Below are 23749 nucleotides of genomic sequence, written 5' to 3' on the forward strand. Positions count from 1 at the left end.
CGAAATCCGATCGCCGGGGTTTACTTAAAGGGACGGGATTGGGGGAGGGGGGGGGGGGCGAGCGGGCATCCAGGCGGGTACTGTCAATCCGCTTGGCAAGAGGCATGCTGTACACGGTCAGGTCGGGCTGGGTCAGCTCGACTCAGGAATCGACCCGCTTGCGTCGAGTTCATTAAACGGAGCGCACAGTACAGCGCCGTTGGGCGCTGCACCCGCAACGCAATTCGTTCACTTCCTCTGACTGAGTGTGAGTGCCGGCATTTTCGTGGCTCATTCCATGTATACAAATAACCGAGGTGTTGAGACGAGACATTGCTACTTCTATTCTTAATTATCCCTTTATGGATATGTTGCGCTTAGCTTTACGCTGGCGATATTAGAGAGTTTTAGCCCAGCGGGTTTACGGCCAGCGGAGCGGAGCGGGCGAGCGGAGACGCGACTGCGCATGCGCACCACGCTGAGGCGGCCAGCGGTTTTACGGAGCAGCGTTTACGCCCGCTGGAAAGCACTCCCCAGCGGAGCGTATACGCAGCGCGCGAGCGTGCGTAAGGGCGCGCGGGCGTGTATGGGAAATGCAAGACGGCCGCCGCGAACATGAACGCCGGCAGTTCTGCATCGAAGACGGCGAGTGCCGCGCTGACCCGTACATTAATACTCAGTACATTATTGACAAATAATGCACTGAGAACATGTAATATATCTTTATTCAACATTTCTTGCACAATAAAAGCAAGCGTAATTCAATTTCATTTCTCAGTAATTCCTATTCGAACCACTAGGTGGGGCAGCAGAGCTCCCCGCTCTTTACCCCGCTCGAGCGGGTGATCCGCTGGGCTAAAACTCTTTTTTCGCGCGCCGCTCCGCTGGCGCAACGGTGGAGACCGCTCCGCTCCGCTGGCCGTAAACCCGCTGGGCTAAAACTCTCTATTAAGTGAAGGACAGGACGTGGACGTACGTAGCGCAAGTACGTCCACGTCCGTTGGAATGGCTGTTGGAATTAACCGTTGGAATGGCTCACCGGGCACGAGCACGACGTTGCGGGTTCGCTCCCTTGTCGCGGCGGCTACCTACTGAATGGGGCAAAATGCAAGCGTGAAACCATCCCACGTGGTCACGATTAAACGTGGAGCTCGCCACTATCGCGTCCGTCATAACCACGGTGTAGTTTCGGCCCGTCAAACCCCGCAAATAAAATATGGAGGACGCTTAAGCTTCATCTTAAGAGTACAACGCGATAGCATTCAAAGAACCCTGACTGCTTCTCTCGCTTCCCGGCAACTGGAGCGTATGTAACCTCAATGTCTACCTGGAAACGCTTGCCGCGAACGCTATGCAAGAAGGCGAACTTTGTGGTGAAACCACGGCCTCTAGCCTGGGCCGCGATGCGGCGGAGGCGAGCGCCAGCTGGAGATAATGGTAGGCTCCATGGCCCCAAGACACCCACCGCGCCGGCACGCACGAAATGGAGGACGCCGCGGCCGGCTTGTGTGTGAAGGAATTTTTTTGAGTTTTCGTGTAAAACAATTATATTTTCTCGTAAAGTAAAATTATAATTCGAGGTCTATATTGCTATACGTTGTGTGCAAATCGTAGTTTACGATTTTTCTACGTTTCTTAGATTGAAAAATTAAATTAGTTCACTCAATTACTTGCATCATATGGAAGGAACGGGTATACGTGGTTCGAAAATAGTTTTGCCCGTGCGACCTCCGACGCGGTACGCCAGATTTACTGCAACCCGGGCTGCTTAACGCTATCGCGTTAATACATCCTTGTCGAGCGACACAATGTGTTTCATTCTTACTACTCACCTATATATGCGAAGCGATGCTTCGATAACGGGTATATGATGACACGGTTAATTATTTATAGATCGTGCTGCTCAGCAGATAAGTTTCTGTGGAAATGGAGGGAGTTTCACGGAAGGGAAGGTGGTCATGGACTGTTCACTTGCACTTAGCTACAAAAGAAACGCATGCGCAGCTTTCTCAGGAAGGATGTTGCGTGGTTGTAGCAAAGGTTTTCGTGACGGTCCACGGATCGAGTCCGGCACTGCCAGCCCTTTGTTGAACCGTCGGTCTGACAGGACGAGGAACCGGGAAACTTTCTGATGAACCATAATAAGGGGTCTTGCATTACGGCAAGCGTCATGGTCATATCGCGGAATTGGCACGCAAACCCCAATAATATAGAGCCTCAGAGGCCGGTTGCCTGTGCCTTTGAAAGAAGGCAGCAACCACCTCGGATTCGCACCTACACCTCCTACACGATGATAGATTAGTAAAGTCCTATAATAATAGGCATATCATGATAAACAATGCATATTGTTACGGTTCACCTTGTGCGGCCATGAATGGAACAGATGCCAAGCGCCTGAGACACGACGTTCATAATCGTCATGCTCGTCAGCATGAAAGACTTGTCCTTCGGGTGTGTGCTATGCGATTATGCACCATAGCGAATTGTACTCTAGTTTGTCCTACGTCCAACCCCTCTACGCTAATAAGTGACTTTTCTCAGAATTCCTCAGTGTGGGCTGATCAGTGGGCTGACACGACGTGTCCTACGTCCACCCCCTCTAGGCCAGGGAGTGGTTTTTCTCCGTATTCCTGTGTGTGCTGACCAGTGTGCTGACAACGCATCCTACTAGGGAGCAAGAAAGAATGAGGTTGTCCCTATAGGGTAGGTTATTAGAATGCCAGCGAGACGCCAAAGATACTTCTCTGCCCTTGCGTGCAGGAGCCCGCACGCCGAACGTTTCTGTACTTTTTATCTTGGAGTGCACCGCTCGCCGGCGACTATGTATTAAACTTCGGTTATTTGTTTTTACATAATCTCGTTCTCCCTGCCGGACCCTCTCCAATGGTCAATCTGATTCAAGATGGGGAACCTTTGGGCTAGTTTGTCCGACATGTTTAAAGAGGAAAAGAACCGTGACTTCAGACGGGACGTAAGACGAAGAAGAGGACAGGATGAGCGGTAACTAGCAACTCATTAACTAGCAACTAGCAACTAGTTAGTGCTCGTCCTGTCCACTTCTTCGTCTTACCTCCCGTCTGAAGTCGCGGAACTTTTCCTCTTTGAAGATGGTCAATCTGGTTCGACCTTCAAGCATGACGCTGTTGAAGGTCGCCGGAGAACCAGTACCAGCTTGTGACAACAGGTGGCAGCCGTAACAACATACGTTGTCTTAGTTTTACCTTGCGTTGGCCCTCAAATTCTGAGCCGTTGCCAACCGGCCAGCAAGCAAAATGCATGCCACGACGAGCGCCGCGGTCTTCTGTGTGGCGCACGCCGCAGAGCCCAGAGCAGACGTACGTGCGCGCCATCAACGAGTGGTGCAGCAACGCGACCAACGGCATGGTGCCCGCCGTGGTGACGCGCAAGACCTTCGCGAGCAGCTCGTCCATGGTGCTGGTGAGCGCGGTGTACTTCAAGGGCCTCTGGCAGGACAAGTTCGACCGGAACGCCACGCACATGATGAAGTTCCACGTGTCGCGCGCCGACACCCTGGACGTGCGCATGATGACGCGCACGGGCCGCTTCCCGTACGCCGAGGTGCCCTCGCTGAGGATACGCGCACTCGAGCTGCCCTACCGCACCGGAAACCTCTCCATGGTGCTGGTGAGTGCGCACCCCATCCTTCCTTCTAGGATTGACACGCAAAGCATTGGCGGTTAACTCAAGAGATGCTATGTACGCCCATACATCTCCAATCCGCCGCGGTATAGCTTAGTGCCACTATGGCGTTGCACTGCTGAGCTCGATGTCGAGGGTGCGATCCCGGCCGCGGCAGCGCGCACTGCGATATAGGAGCGAAAAAATAAAATAAAAACAAAACCCCTGTTTGCTTAGATTCCGGCACGCGTTAGTGAATCCCAGGTGGTCAAAATTGAACCGGAGTGCCCTGCTTTGTGGATTGTGGTTTTGGAGCGTAAAATTCCGGAATTTATGAAATTTTGCATACCTCCCCAAGACTTGGCGTGTTGTCGTCGTCTGTCTCGTCGAGTGGAAGCAGTCGCTATTCTCAAGAAGACACCATATACTGTCGCTGTCAGAGATGCGATCAATATTGCGAGGTTTCGCGTGGCTCGTTAGGCACAGCGCTTGTGGCACTCGGTGAACCGGAACGCTGTCGGCCGTCGATTGGGACTCGCCCGATCCTGCCGATAGTGTGGATAGTTGATAGTGTCACCGAAAGTGAGCACTCCGGAATATAGCCTCTGAATGAAACTTTACCTGCTGCAACGTACGCTTTGTCCCGGCGCATTGACCATTGCGGGCAGGTTGTACGGCGCGCTGTCGTGGGCGAAATCCGCTGAGCGTTTCTTATCGTGACGCGCCGTTTCATCTTTGCTGGCTCGAATAAAAGGTTCTCATAACACCGATTGTCACAGTGTGAGGGATGTGCATGTTTCTTCTTTTTTAATTCGCGATAAATAGGAAATATTTGTTTTTGGACCTTAAGCGGGCATTAACAATTACACACTCTGTAAACGGAAGTAACTCACAGGTGGGAGTATATTGCTTGTCCTCCAGTAAGCCCCCGGTTGGAAGTTAATTATCCTCCGTATCATCGTGCGAGTGGAATTTTTGCGTGGAACCATGTGAGTTTGTTTTCTGTCTTTTTTTAAAATTTTTTACTGTGCATTGGACGGAGTGCTGTCGAGGTGCAACGGGACTATAAAAAAAAGTATGGCGTTAGTTTTCGTGAAGAATCTTATATGCAGAGGCCACAGCTCACATATCGAAATATACACACAAGACCGCGTCAAATTCAACGAAGCAAGACAATGAAAGCGCATAAAACATGACATACATAAACATTAGAGAAATTCCCAATGCAGAACATTCAAAGACATCCAGCGTACAATGGTAATAAAAAATGCGCGGTCCATGGCTCCGGGCGTAGGAGATGAGACGTTCATTTGAGGAATCGCCAGTCGTTCGTGCGCAGGCGCGAGTAAGAGCGTGAGTGAGAGAGAAAATCTGGAGGCCTTTGCTTTTTGAATATATGACTCTGCCTAGGCACTACAGAGGAGATTTCATGCGTTTGTCCCCTAGACATGCCGGCATTGCCGAGTGCGGTCGAGTTTGTTTACGCTCCGCCGGTGCCGCCCAAGCGGTGAGGCAGTGTGCATGAACGCCCCATTTGGTGATCGCGGCCTGAAGGGGCAAGGTTCTGACTGGTGTTGTATAATTCACCGGTCGCTTTTTTCGTCGCGACGCTAGATATAGGATTTTTTTACAAGCACTGCTCAACGAGGGCACATGTAACCGGCAAACGGAGGCCTCAGGAGAGCACGTGAGGTTATAATAAAGCAGGCAGCACAGGTTCTCCAGGGCACCCAAGGGGTAGCGGGGGCATTAAAGCTGGAAGCAGGGCGGCCCGTGGGTTGGGGCCGCGGAGGCCGAAGCGTGCCAGGGGTGTTCGCATCGAAAATTGGCCGTCCGCGATAGCGGACAGCCGATCTTTTACAATCCTGGCACGCGCAGGCCTCGGTGAGCCCCGACCCACGGACCAGCACGGGTTCTAGCTTTGGCGTCCCCGTTGCCGCTTTGGTGTCCTGGAGGCGCCGCCAATAATGCGAAATATTGACACGTTGTTACAATTAGTAAAAAAACACGATTGATATAATTACGCCCAACCGCCAGCTTGTGACATTAAGTTCAGCACTACCGCGCCCCGCGACTTCTGCAATATCAGTCAGAACTTCGCCTCTGAAGGTACATCGGACAGACTTTCTCGCGCCTGCAGCGCTGGCGCTGAGTCAGTCATCCTCAGCGGCGGCCTTCAGTGCGTTCAACCGCGCTTGCTAAGGCGCTCTGCTTTCTAGATTTTCAATATGTGCGGTCCGGGCCTTACCACAGTCGCTACTGCTCCCACAGAAACATTGATGTTATTTACGAGGTACATCACCGTAAGGCGGGAGAAAGCTATGAGCCGTCACGATTGACTTAGCACGAGCGCCGCAGGTGCGAGACAGTCTGTCTGACCCAGCGGTTCCCAAATCGGGCGTAAAGCACCCGCTGCCTCGCCTATCTTACCGCGCTGCCAGCCAGCGTCCGAGCGGAAACAAATTCGACCCCACTCCGCAATGCCGGCACGCCTAGGGACAAACGCCTACAACGCGCGCTAAGAAATCTCCGTAGTACCTAGGTAGCGTCATATTAAAGGAGAAAGAGCGCCCAGATTTTCTCGCTCGCGCACGCTCGTACTCGCGCTTGCGCACAAACGACTTGCGATCCCTAAAATGAACGTCTCGTCCCTCAAAGCAGGCGCCCGACGTGCCCGACGGAGATAGCAGCGCCGTGGTGTGGCCCCGCAGCCGCTCCAGCGTCCGGAGCCGTGGGCTGCGTATTTTAACGCGATAGCGTTAAGGAGCTCGTGTCGCAGAAAAGCCGGTGTCGTCGGCGTCGGGTGTCGGCGGCGGCGGCGTTGACCGTGAGCGATAAATCACGGCACGCTCTTCATAAATAAAAAGCAACTTCCAAGATTGGCCCGGTGGGAATCGAACCCAGGTCTCCGGAGTGTGAGACAGAGACGCTACCACTCAGCCACGAGTTCGATGCTTCCAAGCGGTGCAAACGCGCCTCTAGTGAATGCGGTGTTGCCTTCGAAACCAGCCGTGGAAAGTTATACTGCGGTGTATATCGGTAATTATGAACATGTAACGTACAGAAGTCACAATTACACGAGTTGCGAAGTGCGTTTCCGCTGCATTTCTTTTGCGCTTTCCGCACACGCAGAGCCATCTTGCGGCAAACACAGAAGACCCCCTCCTCTCAATGTACGGCGCTGCCCCGACAGGAGGCGCGCCGCGCGCGCATTGGGACCGCTGCCAGGCGCGTCGCGGGACTCCCTCTCCCCTGACGACGCTTCGCCGTGCTTCCGGTTTAGATTACTATCTATCTCTCTGCCCGTGCCGATCACGGCGTAGATCGTTTTCCCTCCGAGACACCGAGTTCTTTGGTTCGTTTCGTTCGCTCAGGCGCACGTTTCGTTGTCGCGCCGAACGCTGCGTTGCTCGACGTTCACCGCGTGATAGGTGGGCGCATCGTAAGTGATTGCTGTGCCGTAGCGCATTGTCTTATACCCCTTGGCGGGTCGACGGGAACGCTGTCGCGTCCCACTCTTGAAGGCGAAGCTTAAGCGTCCTCCAATTTTTTGATTGTGACTGTACATTCGACACAAAAGAAGCAACGCCGCCAATATATATAGCCACGATACTGTGTGCATCGAAACCGCCTAGCGAGCAGCTGTGCTGTTTTAGAGAATTACGACTCCCATGTTCGATCATACGAGATCTAAGTCTCTGAAATTAACAGAAGACCTTGATCAACACAAAAGTGTTAATTCAGAATAGCTAGAAAACAAGTTATTCTCGCAATGTTTTGAAAATTAGCATGTCATTCCGTTAGTGCTGAAGTGACTTCGCACACTGCCCGCGTTCGCAGCCAAATAGTATTGCGTTAGCTACAGTAAGCAAGGAAAATGTAAGTGCGTGAGCTTCATGGCAAGATTAAATTTTTGAGAAATAGTGGTAGCGCAGCAAGAATTGATTACATGTGAGCATGGCCCGCAGCAGCCGATGTAACACAGAAAAGTGCGTAGTCATACATTTTCTAGACTGCACTACTCGCACAGCGTCCAAGCAATATCTCTCAATTGTGAAAAGGAACTACATCGCTGATCTGTCGAGCGAATCCTCACGCTCGGAGCCAGCAGGCATGCTTTTAAATTAATGTATGGAATAGAGCCTTATGGTAATGCAATATCGGAAGCAACTACGTGACCAAAACCGAAATGCGCGGTAACAATTCGATTCCCATCACTCAGTAAAAAGCTAGTACGCATACTTTACAGTACGCATGCTCATTTACTACCGTTTTTCTTGGGCTAGGATATGCGGGCACAGATACATAAGAACAGTTGCTTGCACTTCGGTCTTTCTCACTGACAACACAGCACAGCAACGAACTTGGATTATGCCATTCAAGTGCGACTAGAGCGGAAGTCGTCGCTCGAACAGTGGCTGCTGTTGCAATTGCTACGGGGTTCTTTCAAACATTACGCAAGACATTGTCAGAATGTACCTACAATGGCATAAAAGTCGCATTGCGTGTACTGAAGAATACAAGCCACTGTTACGCAGCATGAAAACACAGTCAGAAACCTGTGCCGACATCGCGAGTCAGTGAGCAGCTTCGAGGTATGCCTAAGCCTTTTTCCGCACTTGAAAACGTTGCGATTGTTTTCGTCGTTGTCAACAAAGTAATCACAGCTAACGTACTTGAAGGTGAGACACAGTGAGCTCCAGGCACGCCTATAACACTTTCTGGAAGGAAACGCGGGAAACGAATTGACGAAAAGTTGTCACGGAGCGACACTACACAGCCGAACGCCGCTGGTCGCTGGCGCGACCCTCATGGGAAGCTCTACGTGTCGAACCCGTTTCGGCAGAGGGGAGTTTTTCAAGACTCCCTGTCGGAGTTTTCGCAGGAGAATAAGATTTTCAAGCGGAGTAAAATCGCGGTATGTCGCCTTAATCATACCGCACCTAGGCAACGGAGTGAAACGAGGGAATGCCGCTGCATTGCTCCCATACATCGGAGTAAATATTCGAGGATTGGGAGGTTTTAGGGCACATCACCTGTTAAATACTCCCAGATGGGTTTATTTTCCTTTACAGTGATATCGAAGGGTAAAAGCCGATTTTTTAAGCTTAGGTCAATATATAATCTGGGAAAGCCATTTGCTGCGCAAGACAGATCACCGGTGGGCTGTTAGAGTAACGAGATGGTTATCAAGGCAAGAAAATGCGCTCGAGGACAGAAGCACCTGATGGTGCGATGAGATTTAAAACAGAAACAACTCTTGCAGGCTTAAGACGCAAGACGGGCCTAGTTGGAGGCCATCAGGTAGGTGCCCCAGCCTGCCGCGTAGTTTGATTACGATACAGATTATGATGATGAAAGAGCAACACCAAATCACTTTAGTGAGGAAAGCTCTTGTGAGCGAAGTTGTCCACTATATGTATAGTATAGCCAGCCCCAGTTAAGGAGGAACATCTGTCTCTACCATGTTATTTCGAAAAAAAAATAATGACCATCTGTACATAAAAGTTACTCGTTATCGTAGTGTTTTAATGCGTAGGATTCTTTGGCAAGTACCCCAGGAATTTTAACGCGATAGCCTTAAAGGCCCCGTGTCGCAGAAAATCCGGTGCTGGCATCCTGCGGCCGGCGTCCAGCATCGGACGTCATGGCGGCAAAACAAAATTTTAACCATGCATACTGAGGCCCACTATGCGGCGCAAGGAAGTTTATTTATTTATTTTTTCATTTATTTATTTATTTATTCATTTCCTTAAAGATCTCTTGTTGAGACTTTACATGAGGGAGTGGGGGTTATTAACAAAGAAAGATACTACAAATTACAAAGGGATATTTTCGATGAGTCGCTTGAATGCAAGTGGGTCGATTGAATTACTCAAGCTAAATACGTAAAGTACGACTTACACACAACCTAAGCGTCGGAATGTAATTTGAATATACGAGAAAACAATTCTGTTACCCGCAGTCTCAAAACACACACCCATTTCGCCTATATCAAGGGCATAAACAGGTGCGCCCAGTTTCTCGCTACACCTCCAGATGGCGCTCACCTCTGCCACATGACTGCCCACGCAAGAGTCCGGGTTTCTACTAGAAGGCTCGCCTTCGTGCATAGCATTCGCCGCCAGCGTTTCCCGGTAAACATTACGGTTACATAAGCTGCAGTTGAGAAGTGTGAGAAGTAGTCAGGGATCTTTGAATGCTGTCGCGTTCCACTCTTATAGGCGAAGCTTTAGCGTCCCCTAAATTTTTTTTGTAGAAAAATCGTGTCTGTAACGCAAAAGCGGGACACTTTTTTCGTAAGCATACTTAGGGCTCCAAAGAAAATGCATATATTTGGAGTGGGTCAACTTGAATGGGGGAATGGATCAACCTAAATTTCATGGTCATATGAGGGTGGGCCAGCATAATTTTTTTTGGCTTATATGGGAGTAGGCCAACCTGAATTTGGGGGTAATATAGGGACAGGTCAAGCTGAATTTGAGGCTGGGGTTACTCAAAAGTTGGGGGTGGGCCAACTTGAAATTTGGGGTCCGTGGGCCAACTTGAAATTTGGGAGTGGGTCAACTTGCTACTGGGGGTGAACTTACTTGGGAGTTAAAGTACAAGCCGAGCCAAAGAGTGCCACGCATTAGGAGGCAATTCTCTGAATTTCTGTAGCTTTCTTTGGGGAGGGGGGATAGAGTGAGAATGACCAAGCAATACGTAGCTCACTCCCACCGCAGCAGAGGCCACAACTATGAGAGCTGACTGTCTCAACGGTGAACGCCAGGCGCAGTTGATGTCAACTGCCGCATTGATGTCGATTGCACTTGGAGCTGCTGTGTAACACCTCTCAAGGACTTGAAATGCGCCCAGTTAGACCACTTCGCTCAACGGCTGCTGAAAGGGCCCGCGTGACAGGCGTATATAATGTGTTCTAAGCGTTACTCTTTCTGGTGTCCGTATAGAGACCTGGGCTTTGTGTCTGCGAGCGCAGATCCTGCCCACGGAGGTGGACGGTCTGCGGCTCACCCAGCAGAGCCTGCTGGCTGGCGACACCCTGTGGGAGGTGACGCGGCTGCTGCGCCCTCGGGCCAACGTGCGCCTCGGCCTGCCCATGTTCGTGCTCAAGGCTCGCAACAAGATGCGAGACCTGCTCGAAGGGCTGGGATCGCATCGGCCTTTCGACCCCGAGCAGGCGGAGTTCATCAACATCTCGGGCTCCAAGGGACTGCACACAACCGAGATCATACAGGCCGTCACTCTAGAGGCACGTTGGGAACATGTCTCCCATGTACATTCTACTTCACCGTGGGCATTAACCTTTTTTTTTCAGTGTTATGCGGAGGTGATAAACAACAAGCAACAGCAGCGACAGAATACAGCCTGTCCTTTCAAGCCAGATGGTAGTAGTACCGGTCCGATACTCTTAATTACATATTTCTTGCTGCCAGTTCTCAGTAACACTACTTTCAACGAATACCACCTGCCGCAAAAGCGCATTTGAAATTCTAAAAAATGACGTCACGAACCGGTAGGCAACGTTGAATATTGTGAGACGATGTTACGTGTTCATCAATCTACGCAAAGCCAAAGCGGTTTTGTCTAATGCAAGCTAGAGGAGATGGCCACTTCTTTCTGCGAAAAGATAGAGTCCCTGTTTTGAGCACCATTACCTATGCTTTTTGAACGGCGAAGGCGTTTTTCAAGGTTCGCAGCAATCCGTCTTTGATGAGAACGGACATGAAATGCTGCTGTTATAACTTGGTTCGGTGAAGATAGGAACACCGCCTAACTTCTGGTAACATAACTATCGCCAAGGTAAAGGGTAATGAAATCGACGACGAAAAGAGATTTAGTGATTCGATGATTGATTTATCAATGATTGGCTATGCAATGATGTTCACTTTGATTGGTCAACTGGCTAAATGTTTTATTTACTGCGTCTTTTACTTATAGAGCAGGACTTCTAGAATTTGGTGTTCTGTCTTTTTTTTCCTTTTTGTTTGTATGTCGCTTGCAGCATTAAATGAAGAAACCCGACCAATTGACCTACTGGCTGAATGAATTATGCACTGACCAGCCGATAAAATAAGTTCTACTGACTCGCGGGCTGATGTGATTGATTAAAGAGCACTACTTGGCTTAGTTGTTACCTTCTCCGGGCTTTATTATTTGTCCAATGTTTGTCAATCTTAATGCTAAACACATCGTTTATCTTGATTGATCAAATCGATTCAGCCACAACGACATGGCTCATATCTGCGCCTGTACGTGACGTCACAGCTTGAAGTGGCGAGATCACGCACACCTGCAGCGTAAATCACGTACATTTGCTCATCAGGACGTATGCGCTCAGATGAGAGAAAATAATAAAAATTTGTAGAAGTACGTATATAAAGTTACCTAAAATGCATCCTTCTGGCTTTAAACGGCCTCGTGATTTGCAATCATGCAACCATTCGTCATAATCATTCGTGTTGGCAAAGGCACTAGCTTGCCATGTTTATGGAACTATGGGGGGAAATTTAGAAAGATAAAGCGGGAAAATATAGCCCCACTTAATGTATACGTAAAGCCGCAATCACGGTCATTGAACAAAGCAATTCACTACCTATCGTTCCTGCGGTAGCTATGAAATCTCAGCGCCACCTGGAGTTCCGCCTAATAATTTTTGTTGGAAATATGGAACACCTGCTAAGACGACAACGCGGCCATGGGTGGCGCGTATATGTGCAGGTGTCCGAGGAGGGCAACGAGATAACGCGCACCTCGGCACTGGTGACCGAGGTGGTGTCCAAGATGGCGCCGACCACCCACTTCCTGGTGGACCGGCCCTTCCTCCTCTTCGTGCGGAGCAAGGCCACGGGTGCCATCTTGCTCTTCGGGTGCGTCCGACAGCCGCTAGAGTGGCGCCCCGACAGCCCGGACAACTCGGCGCTGCTTTGAATGTCGGCGCCACAAACTGTCTGCAATCTCCGGGGTGGCTCATGGAAATGCGGTGCACGCTATAGACATGCGCCCGCTCTGATCTTTATTTAAGTTTAGTACGTTCATTAAAAGGCACGCATTTGGTGCTGCTGCGTGCTATCATTTATTTTTATAATTTTTTTTCTCATAGAGTGACACGTGCCTGAGAAGTCGTGCCTCCGGAGAGCTGTTCCATACGTCATAACGTAAGAGAAACAAGAAGCAATGAGACGAAGAAACACGTATACGGAAATTACTTGTACTTACTAACTAAAGGACATGAGAATTAATGGAAATGAAAGTTGATGAAGAAACAACTTGCTGCAGGTGGGGAACGACGCCACGTCGCGTGCGATGCTTTTGCAATTGAGCTACCGCGGTGCCATTTTCCCATCCAATATTTTAGTACAAGAAATGTTTCTTTTTCATTCAGTGTCATTTACATTAATTCATCATTTCCTACCAAGAATTGACCTGACTACTTCTCGTGGGAGTCGTCATGAGGATCGCCTCACTGCGCTCGTAAAATGTCGTTAGTCCTCGTGTCCGCCACGCGAGCAACGATTTTTACACGTGCAGGCGCCCGGGTCGCCTATACAGGGCGACCCGTTACCTTGACATTTATTTGCAGGTGGGTATTTGTTGTAAGGACACACCATGTCCCTTCTAGCGGGCGCTACAGCGATACCATTACTTTTCCATAGTATAACTCTGCCTGTTTATTTTTGCGGCCAGAAAAGACGCTCGGTATATACGTATATTTTCTACATCATAAAATTATTTCCAGGATGTGGTGTTAGGCTGCTGATCACGAGGCTGCGGGGTCGAATTCCGGCCACGGCGGCCACAATTCGATAGGGGCGAAATGCGAAAACAGCTTTGTACCTAGATTTATGTGCGCGTTAAAGAACCCTAAGTGGTCGAAATTTCCGGAGTCCTCCACTGCGGCGTGCCTCATAATCAAAGTGGTTTTGGCAAGTAAAACCCCATAATTTAATTTTTTATTATCTACAGATATTTTTCTTATTCCCTAACCTGTTGTCGCTGCATGTTCATCATTAATATCATCATCACTGATAACTTTCGAACAGCAATAGACGACTAGACAAGAAAGTCAATACATGGGCGCTGACGATTACGCTTGTTGTTAGTCGACGCCCGTGAGATGCCTTTACAGAGAAAATCAATCAAGAAAAATCAAGAAAAAGGAATGGGCATGGGCAGGACATGTAATGAGGAAGGAAGATAACCGATGGTCATTAAGGGTTACGGACTGGATCCCAAGGGAAGGGAAGCGTAGCAGGGGGCGGCAGAAAGTTAGGTGGGCGGATGAGATTAAGAAGTTTGCAGGGACGGCGTGGCCACAATTAGTACATGACCGAGGTTGTTGGAGAAATATGGGAGAGGCCTTTGCCCTGCAGTAGGCGTAACCAGGCTGATGATGATGATGATGAGATTAGGCGGACGGAAGCGTTGGGGCCTCCTACCGCACGGGGTCATGGTACTCCGCAAGTGCACACCCTTGCGTTGCTGCTCATGCAGATCCCTACGTAACAGCGTGCACATGCGCAGCACTGTCGCCCCAAGCGCTTGGTGGTTCCGACGCTTGTATCCCCCCAATCTAAAGCTCTCTTTAGTTGCCCCGTCATTCAGCGCTCCTCGAAAGTTACCGACAATGTACTAGCAAGCTGAAATTTCAACCCTTTCGCGATCATCGTTATCATCGTAATTTTGAGCAGACTGTCGGTACACAGCCTGATAGAGAGGAAGAAGCTAATAAGCACCTATAGCACCTATAAGCACCTATAAGCACCTATAGCTGACTAAGACTTATGACACTTTGCAGTTCGGAGGCGGCAACAGCGTACAAAACAAGTAAAATAAGTGCAGCCACGTTCTGTTTGCAGAATAAAACGGCCAACATAGCGTCATTTAACGTCTTATTAATGCGTTCCTAAAAAAACACACATCACCATATGAAAGCACTTGACCTGTAAACAAATTCCACCTGGCGCGGCTTCATTTCAGCTTTGAAGTTTGGGCCCACGCTGGCTTCACGTCTGTTGGCATAAGAAGCAGCGGATCCTGCCAATTTAGAGGGTAGCGAGCCCGAGTCAAATTTACCGAGCCTGCCGATTCCCATTGCTGCGAAAGCAATCCCAGGAGTGAAAACGGCAAAGAGGTGCGAGAAACGGCGTCCTGTCTTGTTCAACAAAGAACGGCTGGTGAAGAATGCGTGCACGGGGGCATTCGGGGGAAAAAGAAAGGCCACGCACGCGAACGTGTGCACGGCCGGCGCGCATGCAGTCTCGGTGGATTGTGCAACGCGACGCCCGCCGCCGCCGCGGCCACGACGACCGCAATCATGGCGTCGCGCGAGCCAGTACAGTGCTGCGCAGCGTATAGACGAGGAAGCCATGGCCAGGCGGCGCTACTGCGCCTCCAGACAGCGTACCCATACGTTGCGCAAGCGGTGGATCGCGCGACGCGCCGCACGCGACCTTTTACGTAAGGTGCCGTCGATCCCCGTCTCTTCCTGTCTCTCCAGCGCGGACTCGGTTACGTCCGGAGTTCGCGAGGCTTGCGAAACCCATGGAGCAGCTAGAGCCCTTGGCGGGCTTTTGCAGGGGCGCACTTGTCCTTTAGGGGTCCACGTGAGGAGGAGGAGGATATATGAAAAACAAGAGTTCCTTAGGACGCCGTCGACACGCAGGCACAAACGTTCTCGTATGGTCGCGTGCTATGTGCATGCCACTCCGGCTTTCAGTAACACTGCACCTACACAGGTAAGCGTGCGGGTGAGAAGATGGCAGTTTCGCCTAAAGGGCGAATCAACGACGGCAGTTAGCGAGGTATTAAAATATTGCACGGAAGTAGTTCAGGACGGTGGTTTTGTATAGTTAGTGTAAATTGTGTCTATTTCCTGCTCAGCAAACGTTCGCTTAACAACAAAACAATAAAACAACTCCCCCCCCCCCCCCCCCCCCGCCTCTCTCGTTCGCGAGTGAACGCTCCGTGCTGCCGATCCCTTTGCCGTTTCGCCGTGACATGCCGCAGAAAGTCTGCAGATCACGTGGCCTAACACGCGTCGGCGCGTGAAAAGACCCCGTGCGTCAAGGCCTTCACGGGATCGGTATGTGACCGTGCCTATTCGCTATGCGGCCTTCCGCCGCATGAACTGCCCTTCGGGGCGTTGAGCTAGGCTCAAGATTCAAGGACGCCGCAACGCGAGACGCGCTTCGGTTGGAGGAAAAAGTATAGGGGGTCTCACTGCTCTGTGCTACCATCATTGTTGTCATGCGCACACATCAGGGATATGACGCGGCGAGTACACCTTGATGTGCCCCTATAATTGTCGCAGTAAAATTATCTGACTCAACCTACCGAATATAGTTGGTCCAACGATTGGCACCGAACAAAATTTCCAGCGTGTTCTCATCATAGCTTTCCAACAGGCTCCACGCGGCAGGTTCCGGCAATTCGACAAGGGATCATCTGTCGTAAAGATCCGGGCGCACACAAGTTTGCTTTTGTGAGAGCCGGTTTTATTATGTAAGCTCCATACACAAGTACTACACCTTAAAACTGACCGATCCACCGGACGACGTGTCAAAAAAGGTAACTGTTGAGAAAAACCTGTTCGCAACCCGGTGGAATAAACCTGACGATGGACGGTAGACGGATGTGTGTGTCGGGCGGCTTTCGCAGACATGAGTCTCGCAATTTATAGTGCGCATATTCCGCCCTGTGATGCGAGAAACCGTGTTGCTGGGCGGAACTAGTTTATACTATGCATGCAGGCAGATTCTCCTGTATACTTATTCGCTCGAGCCGAAACGATCTGTTTGACTGGCACCCCTCTTCGGTTTGGCTGCACTAGCCCATATGAAAATGCCTATTGGCTTTATGTTTCCTTAACGTTTTCTCATTGTGCCCTATGTTACCTTTTTGATTCCTAGTCCTTAGTGTGTCGTCCGGGACGCCAACGTTGTGTGTACCCCAAGGTTACTCATCCTTACATATACTTCTAAGAAATGACTTTTATTATGCCTGTAGTATGTGTCCTTTATGTTTACGGCAGGATGTTAACTGGATGCGCACTATGTGTTACCTGTGTGTGCACTTGCACATCACGTGTACGTGAAATAGACTGCACATGGATTGATGGATAGAGAAACTTTATAGAAAGGTCCTGCGAGCTACGGGATGCAAGGTCCCATAGAGCGGGCTACTCCCACGTTGGGACCGGGAGTTGTAACTCCCTGGACGCATCGTGGGCTCGCTGGACAGCCCAGAGCTGCTCCGCCAGGTCCGTGCTGCGTAATGCTTCTTGTAGCCTGGCGGAGTCTTGATCTTTGTTTGCGTGGGTCCGACCACACGGCCAGAGCAAGTGATGTATGTCTAGTGTGCTATGGCAATTTTCGCAATATAATGTTTTGTATAGGTCAGGCATGCAGTGATGTAGTCTGTTCTGCGTGGGGTACGTGTTTGTTTGAAGCATTCTGAACGTCAGGGCTTGAGGCCTGGTGAGCTTATTGTGAGGTGTGTTGTATATTCTGCGGTCTAGATAAAAGTGCTTTATGATCTCGTTATATGTGGAGGGAGGGTCCCGATTCTCACTGGGATGGTCACGACCAGAATAGGTGGCGTCGCGGAAGGTTAGGTCTCGCGCGCTCCTGTGAGCCATCTCACTGAGATCGCGAGGGGCGTCCTCAATCTCTCCGAGGTGTGCCATGACAACTGTCTGTTCACATAACACAGGCATATCTATCTGTACTGTGCAGGGGTGTAGCCAGGGGGGGGGGGTCTTATGGGGCTTCAGCCCCCCCCCCCCCTCTCAAAATTTTTTCGTGGTGTCCGTGGACCGTCGACCAAAGCAACCCCCGGCGCCAGAAATAATTCTGGATTTTGTCTACAATGTCTTTTTCGCGCCCAAAAAGACATTTCAGCGCGAACATTGCGAACTCGGGCTGGATTTCACGGCAACGCCCATGCACTGGGAGTCACATAATGCAAGCAGCTCCATCCGAGCACAAACTTTCAAGGGCGTTTTGATAGCGAGCGGGCTCGCCGCGGAATCTACGGAGCACGTGGATGCCAATTCTGAAACTTTATGGGTATAAAGTTCGCATAAACTTTTGATGTGAAAGGTGCATTGACATTTCCAAAGTTGTGCTTTAGATATTCCACTGCGGAGGTTTGTGGGTTTGATGTTATGGACATTTCACGCCAAAGGTGCATTGACTTTTCTAAAGTCTTAGATCAGAACCTACAACGAGACAAGCGAATCAACACACTATCTGACAAGTTGACAAAGCAGGTAGCGAGGTCCGATGAGACAAAGCGTTATGGTGGTTGATTTGTGCCGTCGGGTCGCATAAAAAATATCATTTTTTTTTACCTATCGGTAAAATCATTTTTTTTGCCTATTTTTGCCAGCGTCGGAAAACACCCCAGGTGTTACTTGCCGGTCATCTCCAGCCGATCACCGTCCCTGTGGAACTATTCTTTCGTGTTGGATTAGACCGGCTCGGTCCCTTCCCCACGTCATCCTGTGGGAACAAATGTGTAGCCATCGCAACTGATTACGCCACCAGATATGCTATCACTCGGGCTCTCCCAACCAGCTGCGCCACTGACGTCGAGGACTTTCTCTTGCGTGACATTATCTTGCTTCATGGCGCCCCGCGACAGCTGCTTACTTACCGTGGTCGAAACTTCTTCTCGAAAGTTATCGCTGACATTGTGCGTTCCTGCTCCATTCAACACGAACTGACTACCTCATACCATCCTCAAACCAATGGCCTGACAGAGCGGTTAAATCGTACTCTTACCGATATGCTGTCCAAGTACGTTTCCAAAGACCACCACGACTGGGACATCGCCCTTCCTTACGTAACATTTGCGTACAATTCTTCCCGGCACGACACCGCCGCATTTTCTCCATTTTATCTCCTGTACGGTCGCGAACCTACCTTGCTCCTAGACACGGCACTTCCTCCTGCTGCGAACTCAACAAGCGAGTACGCGCGCGACGCCATCGCCCTCACCGACCATGCACGCCAGCTTTCCAGTGCTCGACTGACGGCCTCACAAACCACTCAGCAGTGTCAGTACAACTCCCGCCATCGTGACGTACAGTTTTCGCCTGCATGGTGCGCTTGTGCTCCTGTGGTTGCCCTCCCGTCACGTCGGACTTTCAGAGAAGCTCCTTTCGCGATACACAGGGCCCTACCGCGTGCTGCGCCAGGTCACGCCTGTGAATTACGAAATTGCTCCCGTGGGTTCAACCTAGTCCTCTCCTCTGGCATCTAGTGATGTCGTGCATGTCAGTAGCCTCAAGGCCTACTACACTGCTTCCGAGTCCCATCGTTAGGCGCTCCGGGACGGCGCTTTTGCAGCCGGGGGTGGTGCTACGGAATAATATGTGCGATCACGAAAAGGCGAGCAGTGTGAAGACGACGACGATGATTAGAAGCTAGCGCGGGCTGCTGCCGCTTGGCCAAGCGCAGCTCATTGTAAATATACTTGTACATAGCTTTTCGTCTGCGTCTTCCTTCGTAACAATATGATGCGTTACCTTGTGTTTCGCGGACAGCGCATCATTTCAGTGCTTCATGAGTTGCAGGTACTCAACAAGTATCTCGTTGTACGTTGAGACCGCCCTAAACTTTCGTTTTCCAGATGAGGTGTGGTTGGACTGCAGGCGAAGTACGTCGGCGGATGTGATGTTATCTTTTAGGCGCCGATCGCTAACTCTAGGTTGAAATGGCTAAGGAAGTGCGCTCCCACGATGGCGAAGTTCACGTCGGCGATCACAAACACCCATCTGTGCAAGCACCGAAGCCTAATACCTAGCGGTATTGAGTGAAGCCCATACTTCACTACGGGAGTGTGCCCAGTTGGCTCGAGTGGCATTCGACTCCATATCGGCGAGGAGGTGGTTGCCGGCGATGCGGTCGACTACGAAGAATATGCGGCTTTCTCGAGGGCTGATATTGCATGCCGTCATTAGCGGCTGGCTGGTGCGTTTTCCGTCTGCGAAGAGGGCTGAGTGCAGCGACTTGCTTGTGCGCGAAAGCGTTGGTGGTACCAGCACAACTGTCGCTGAGAATATTTAGGTGCACTGCGAAACTGTGAAGCCGAATGATTGCGACGATGTCGGTCGTCAATGTTGCCGCCAGTCGTCAGCTTTTCCAGTGCACTGCTGAGGCGGTCGACTGTTTCCTCCAGGCACGAAAGTCGGCCTCCTGGCTTTGAGATTCTCGCAGTGGTGATAGGTAGCTGTGCTAAAGACGAGCTTTCACATATGCGGTCAGCGATGGCAGCTAACCGATCGAGATCTCGTCGGAACTCGCTAGTACCGTGCGTGTGGACTGTGGGAGGCGTTGCATGAACAGCTCGCGCAAAGTTAGAAGCTGGCTCTCGTTTGCGAAGTTCTCAAGCAGTAACTGACGCAACCGGTGCAGCAGTTGTGATGGTCATTGGTCGCCGATTTCCGTGGGGAGGAGCTGTTCAAGTCCACTCTGTTGCGATGGCTCGAGGCGCTGCAGGACTGTGCGTTTGAGGTCATCGTAGGCGGTGGCTGAAGGCATGCTTGCTAGCAAGTAGTCTGTGGCATCGGTGATGTCGGAGGGTAGCGCTGCGATGACGTACAGGTATATTGCTGTCTTTGAAATAATGCGCCGGAGTTGTAAATCACATATGCATATACTTGCATATACTTGCATATACATGCATATACATGCATATAGCAAACTCGGGGATTCTTGGGCAAAAATCAAGGAAGCTGAAGCTCTGCTTAGAAGACAGGAGACGTAATTGCGGCTTCGCCTCTGCCAGCAGGAGCAAGGTCAGCGTCGTCAGATTCAGATTCAGATTTATTGGTTTCCAAAAACATGAGTAATTACATGACGAATATACAGACGAGGGTCCCAAAGTCAAAGAACTGTAGTGGGACCCTCGGTTAATAATAACAACATTGATGGTGATATCAATAGACAGCAAATTAGCGTATTATAAAACAACATCTACAGATCAAATACATCATTAGACATGGCATTTACAATCAAACAGTAAAAACACGTTATAAAAGAAAGTCAGAAAAAAGCATGGGTGAAATACAAGAAATGACATGTGAGATAAAAGTCAAAGGTACACCGCCAGATCCTAGTTAAGTTATCGCAGGAAATGATGCTTAAGGTTATTTTTAAAAATTGCAAGAGAAGTGCAGGATTTTATGGTTGATGGTAGTTCATTCCAAAGAGAAATTGCAGCGAAGGAAGATGTTTTTTTTTTGCCGTAATTGGTATGAACCATGAGTAATAAGAAATTGTTGTTAGCCGCAAATCTGGTCATATTTTTATTCTGCAAAAGGTCAGTTGCAATGAACGGAAACGTAAGGTTATTATGAAGCAACCTGTGGAGTAAGACGAGTATGCTAAACTGGAACAAATTAATAATAGGCAAGATATTATACGCTCGAAGCAACAAAGAGGCATTAGACTGCATGGAGCTAGAAGTGATAATGCGTATTGACTGATTTTGGATATGTTGAATTGATGATAAATGACAAGCGTACGTGTCGCCCCATGAAACAATGCCGTAATTAATGTGACTATGAATGAACGCATAATACAACGCTAGCAGAGCCTCACGAGAAAAAAAAGGGCGAGCTTTGATTAATGCACGTATACCAAACGCAGTCTTGTGCTTGAGATGTTGGAAGTGAGAGCGAAATGTAAGGTTAGGGTCAAGATGTATGCCAAGAAAAGTGACATCGGTGCTAACGGGAATTGAATGAATTCCAAGCTTTACTTCAGGAATAGAAGTTAAGGCCCTTTGAGCACTTTTGAATAACATAAATTTAGTTTTTAAAGGAGTAAGAACTAAGTAATTGTTGCAACACCATTTTATAATGTTACTTAATGCAATATTTAATTTAGAAGTAAGAGTAGTAACAGATTTGTCATATGAAGATATGGTTGTGTCATCTGCATATAAAATGCAATGAACGCAGTTGGTGGAGTTAAGAGAATCCGGAAGATCATTAATATTGTTACGTAAGAAGACGCAAATGAAAAGCTATATACAAGTATATTTACAACGTAATACGCCGCACTTGGCCAAGAGGCAACAGCCCGCGCTAGCCTCCAATCGTTGTCGTCGTCTTCTTAATGCTCGCCTCTTCGGCATCCGTAATACTATTCCGTAGCACTACCCCCGGCGGCAAAAGCGCCGTCCCGGAGCGACTAAAGGCCGGACTTGGAAACAGTGTAGTAGGCCTTGAGCCTACTGACGTGCACGACATCACTAGGTGCCACAGTCGATGACGAGGTTGAGCTCACAGGGGCAATTTCGTACGTCACAGGCGTCACCTGGCGCAGCACGCGGTAGGGCCCTGTGTATCGCGAAAGGAGCTTTTGTGAAAGTCCGACGTGACGAGAGGGCGACCACAAGAGCACGAGCGCACCAGGCGAAAACTGTACGTCACGGTGGCGGGCGTTGTACTGACGCTGCTGAGTGGTTTGCGAGTCCGTCAGTCGAGCACGGGCAAGCTGGCGTGCATGGTCGGCGAGAGCGATGGCGTCGCGCGCATACTCGCTTGTTGAGATCGAAGCAGGAGGAAGTGCCGTGTCAAGGGGCAAGGTCGGTTCGCGACCGTAGAGCAGATAAAAGGGAGAAAATCCGGCGGTGTCGTGCCGGGAAGAATTATAAGCGAATGTGACGTAAGGAAGGGAAATGTCCCAGTCGCGGTGGTCCTTGGAAACGTACTTTGACAGCATATCGGTAAGAGTACGGTTTAACCGCTCTGTCAGGCCATTGGTTTGAGGATGGTATGAGGTAGTCAGCTTGTGTTGAGTGGAGCAGGAACGTACAATGTCGGCGATAACTTTCGAGAGGAAGTTACGACCACGGTCAGTGAGCAGCTGTCGCGGGGCGCCATGAAGTAAGATAATGTCACGCAAGAGAAAGTCCGCGACGTCAGTGGCGCAACTGGTAGGGAGAGCCCGCGTGATAGCGTATCGGGTGGCGTAATCAGTTGCGACGGCTACCCATTTGTTCCCAGAGTATGACGTGGGAAAGGGACCGAGGAGGTCTAATCCAACACGAAAGAACGGTTCCACAGGGACAGTGATCGGCTGGAGATGACCGGCAGGTAGCACCTGAGGTGTTTTCCGACGCTGGCAGGTATCGCAGGCAGCAACATACTGTCGGACGGAGCGAGCGAGACCAGGCCAATAGAAGCGGCGGCGGACGCGGTCGTACGTGCGGGTTACGCCAAGATGTCCTGCAGTGGGTGCGTCATGCATCTGAAAGAGCACAGTCTGTCGTAGATGTTGTGGCACGACAAGAAGAAGATCAGGGCCGTCAGGGAGGAAGCTCCTTCGGTACAGAATGCCGCCCTGGAGGACATATCGGCGAACGGATGCGTCGGTAGGTGCAGAGCGCAGACGCTCGATGAGTACTCGCAGCGATGGGTCTCGGTACTGCTCATCGGCGATGTTAGCGAAGGCAGACACAGAGAAAATGCCGTCGGCGGTACTACTGTCGGCGTCCTCAGGCTCGTCTACCGGGTAGCGAGACAGGCAGTCAGCGTCCTTGTGTAGTCGGCCAGATTTGTAGGTGACAGAGAACGAATATTCTTGGAGGCGTAAGGGCCAGCGACCAAGTCTTCCTGAAGGGTCTTTCAATGAGCATAACCAACAAAGCGCGTGATGGTCTGTGATAGCGGAAAAGGGTCGGCCATATAAGTATGGGCGGAACTTCGCAACCGCCCAAACTAGGGCCAGACACTCACGCTCAGTGATGGAATAGTTGCGCTCCGCGGGTGAGAGGAGCCTGCTGGCGTAAGCGATAACATGGTCGTTGCCGCGCTGGCGTAAGCGATAACACGGTCGTTGCCGCGCTGGCGTTGTGCCAGTACTGCGCCAATTCCGTGACCGCTGGCATCAGTACGAACTTCGGTAGGCGCAGAAGGATCGAAATGGGCCAGAACGGGAGGCGCTGTGAGAACGTCGATTAGATGCGAGAATGCAGAGGCCTCGTTATCGCCCCACTGGAAAGGGGCGTCTTTTTTCAAAAGCTCGGTTAGTGGTCGTGCTATGGCTGCGAAATTTTTCACGAAACGGCGGAAGTAGGAACAAAGGCCGATGAAGCTGCGCACATCCTTGACACA

At 50.3% G+C, this 23749-nt stretch overlaps 1 protein-coding gene across 1 annotated transcript in view; it reads left to right on the forward strand.

The window, feature by feature from the left end:
* LOC139056973 (leukocyte elastase inhibitor-like) overlaps nt 1–12706 on the forward strand; it is a 29874-nt gene extending 17168 nt beyond the window's left edge. The window contains exons 5-7 of the mRNA XM_070534758.1: nt 3301–3624; nt 10598–10870; nt 12340–12706. Of these exons, the coding sequence (XP_070390859.1) occupies nt 3301–3624; nt 10598–10870; nt 12340–12549 (807 nt within the window). The 3' untranslated portion in view covers nt 12550–12706. The remainder of the gene's footprint in view (nt 1–3300; nt 3625–10597; nt 10871–12339) is intronic.
* Nucleotides 12707–23749: the final 11043 nt, after the last annotated feature.

The sequence above is a fragment of the Dermacentor albipictus genome, chromosome 3, assembly GCF_038994185.2.
Source record: "Dermacentor albipictus isolate Rhodes 1998 colony chromosome 3, USDA_Dalb.pri_finalv2, whole genome shotgun sequence".
NCBI lineage: Eukaryota > Metazoa > Arthropoda > Arachnida > Ixodida > Ixodidae > Dermacentor > Dermacentor albipictus.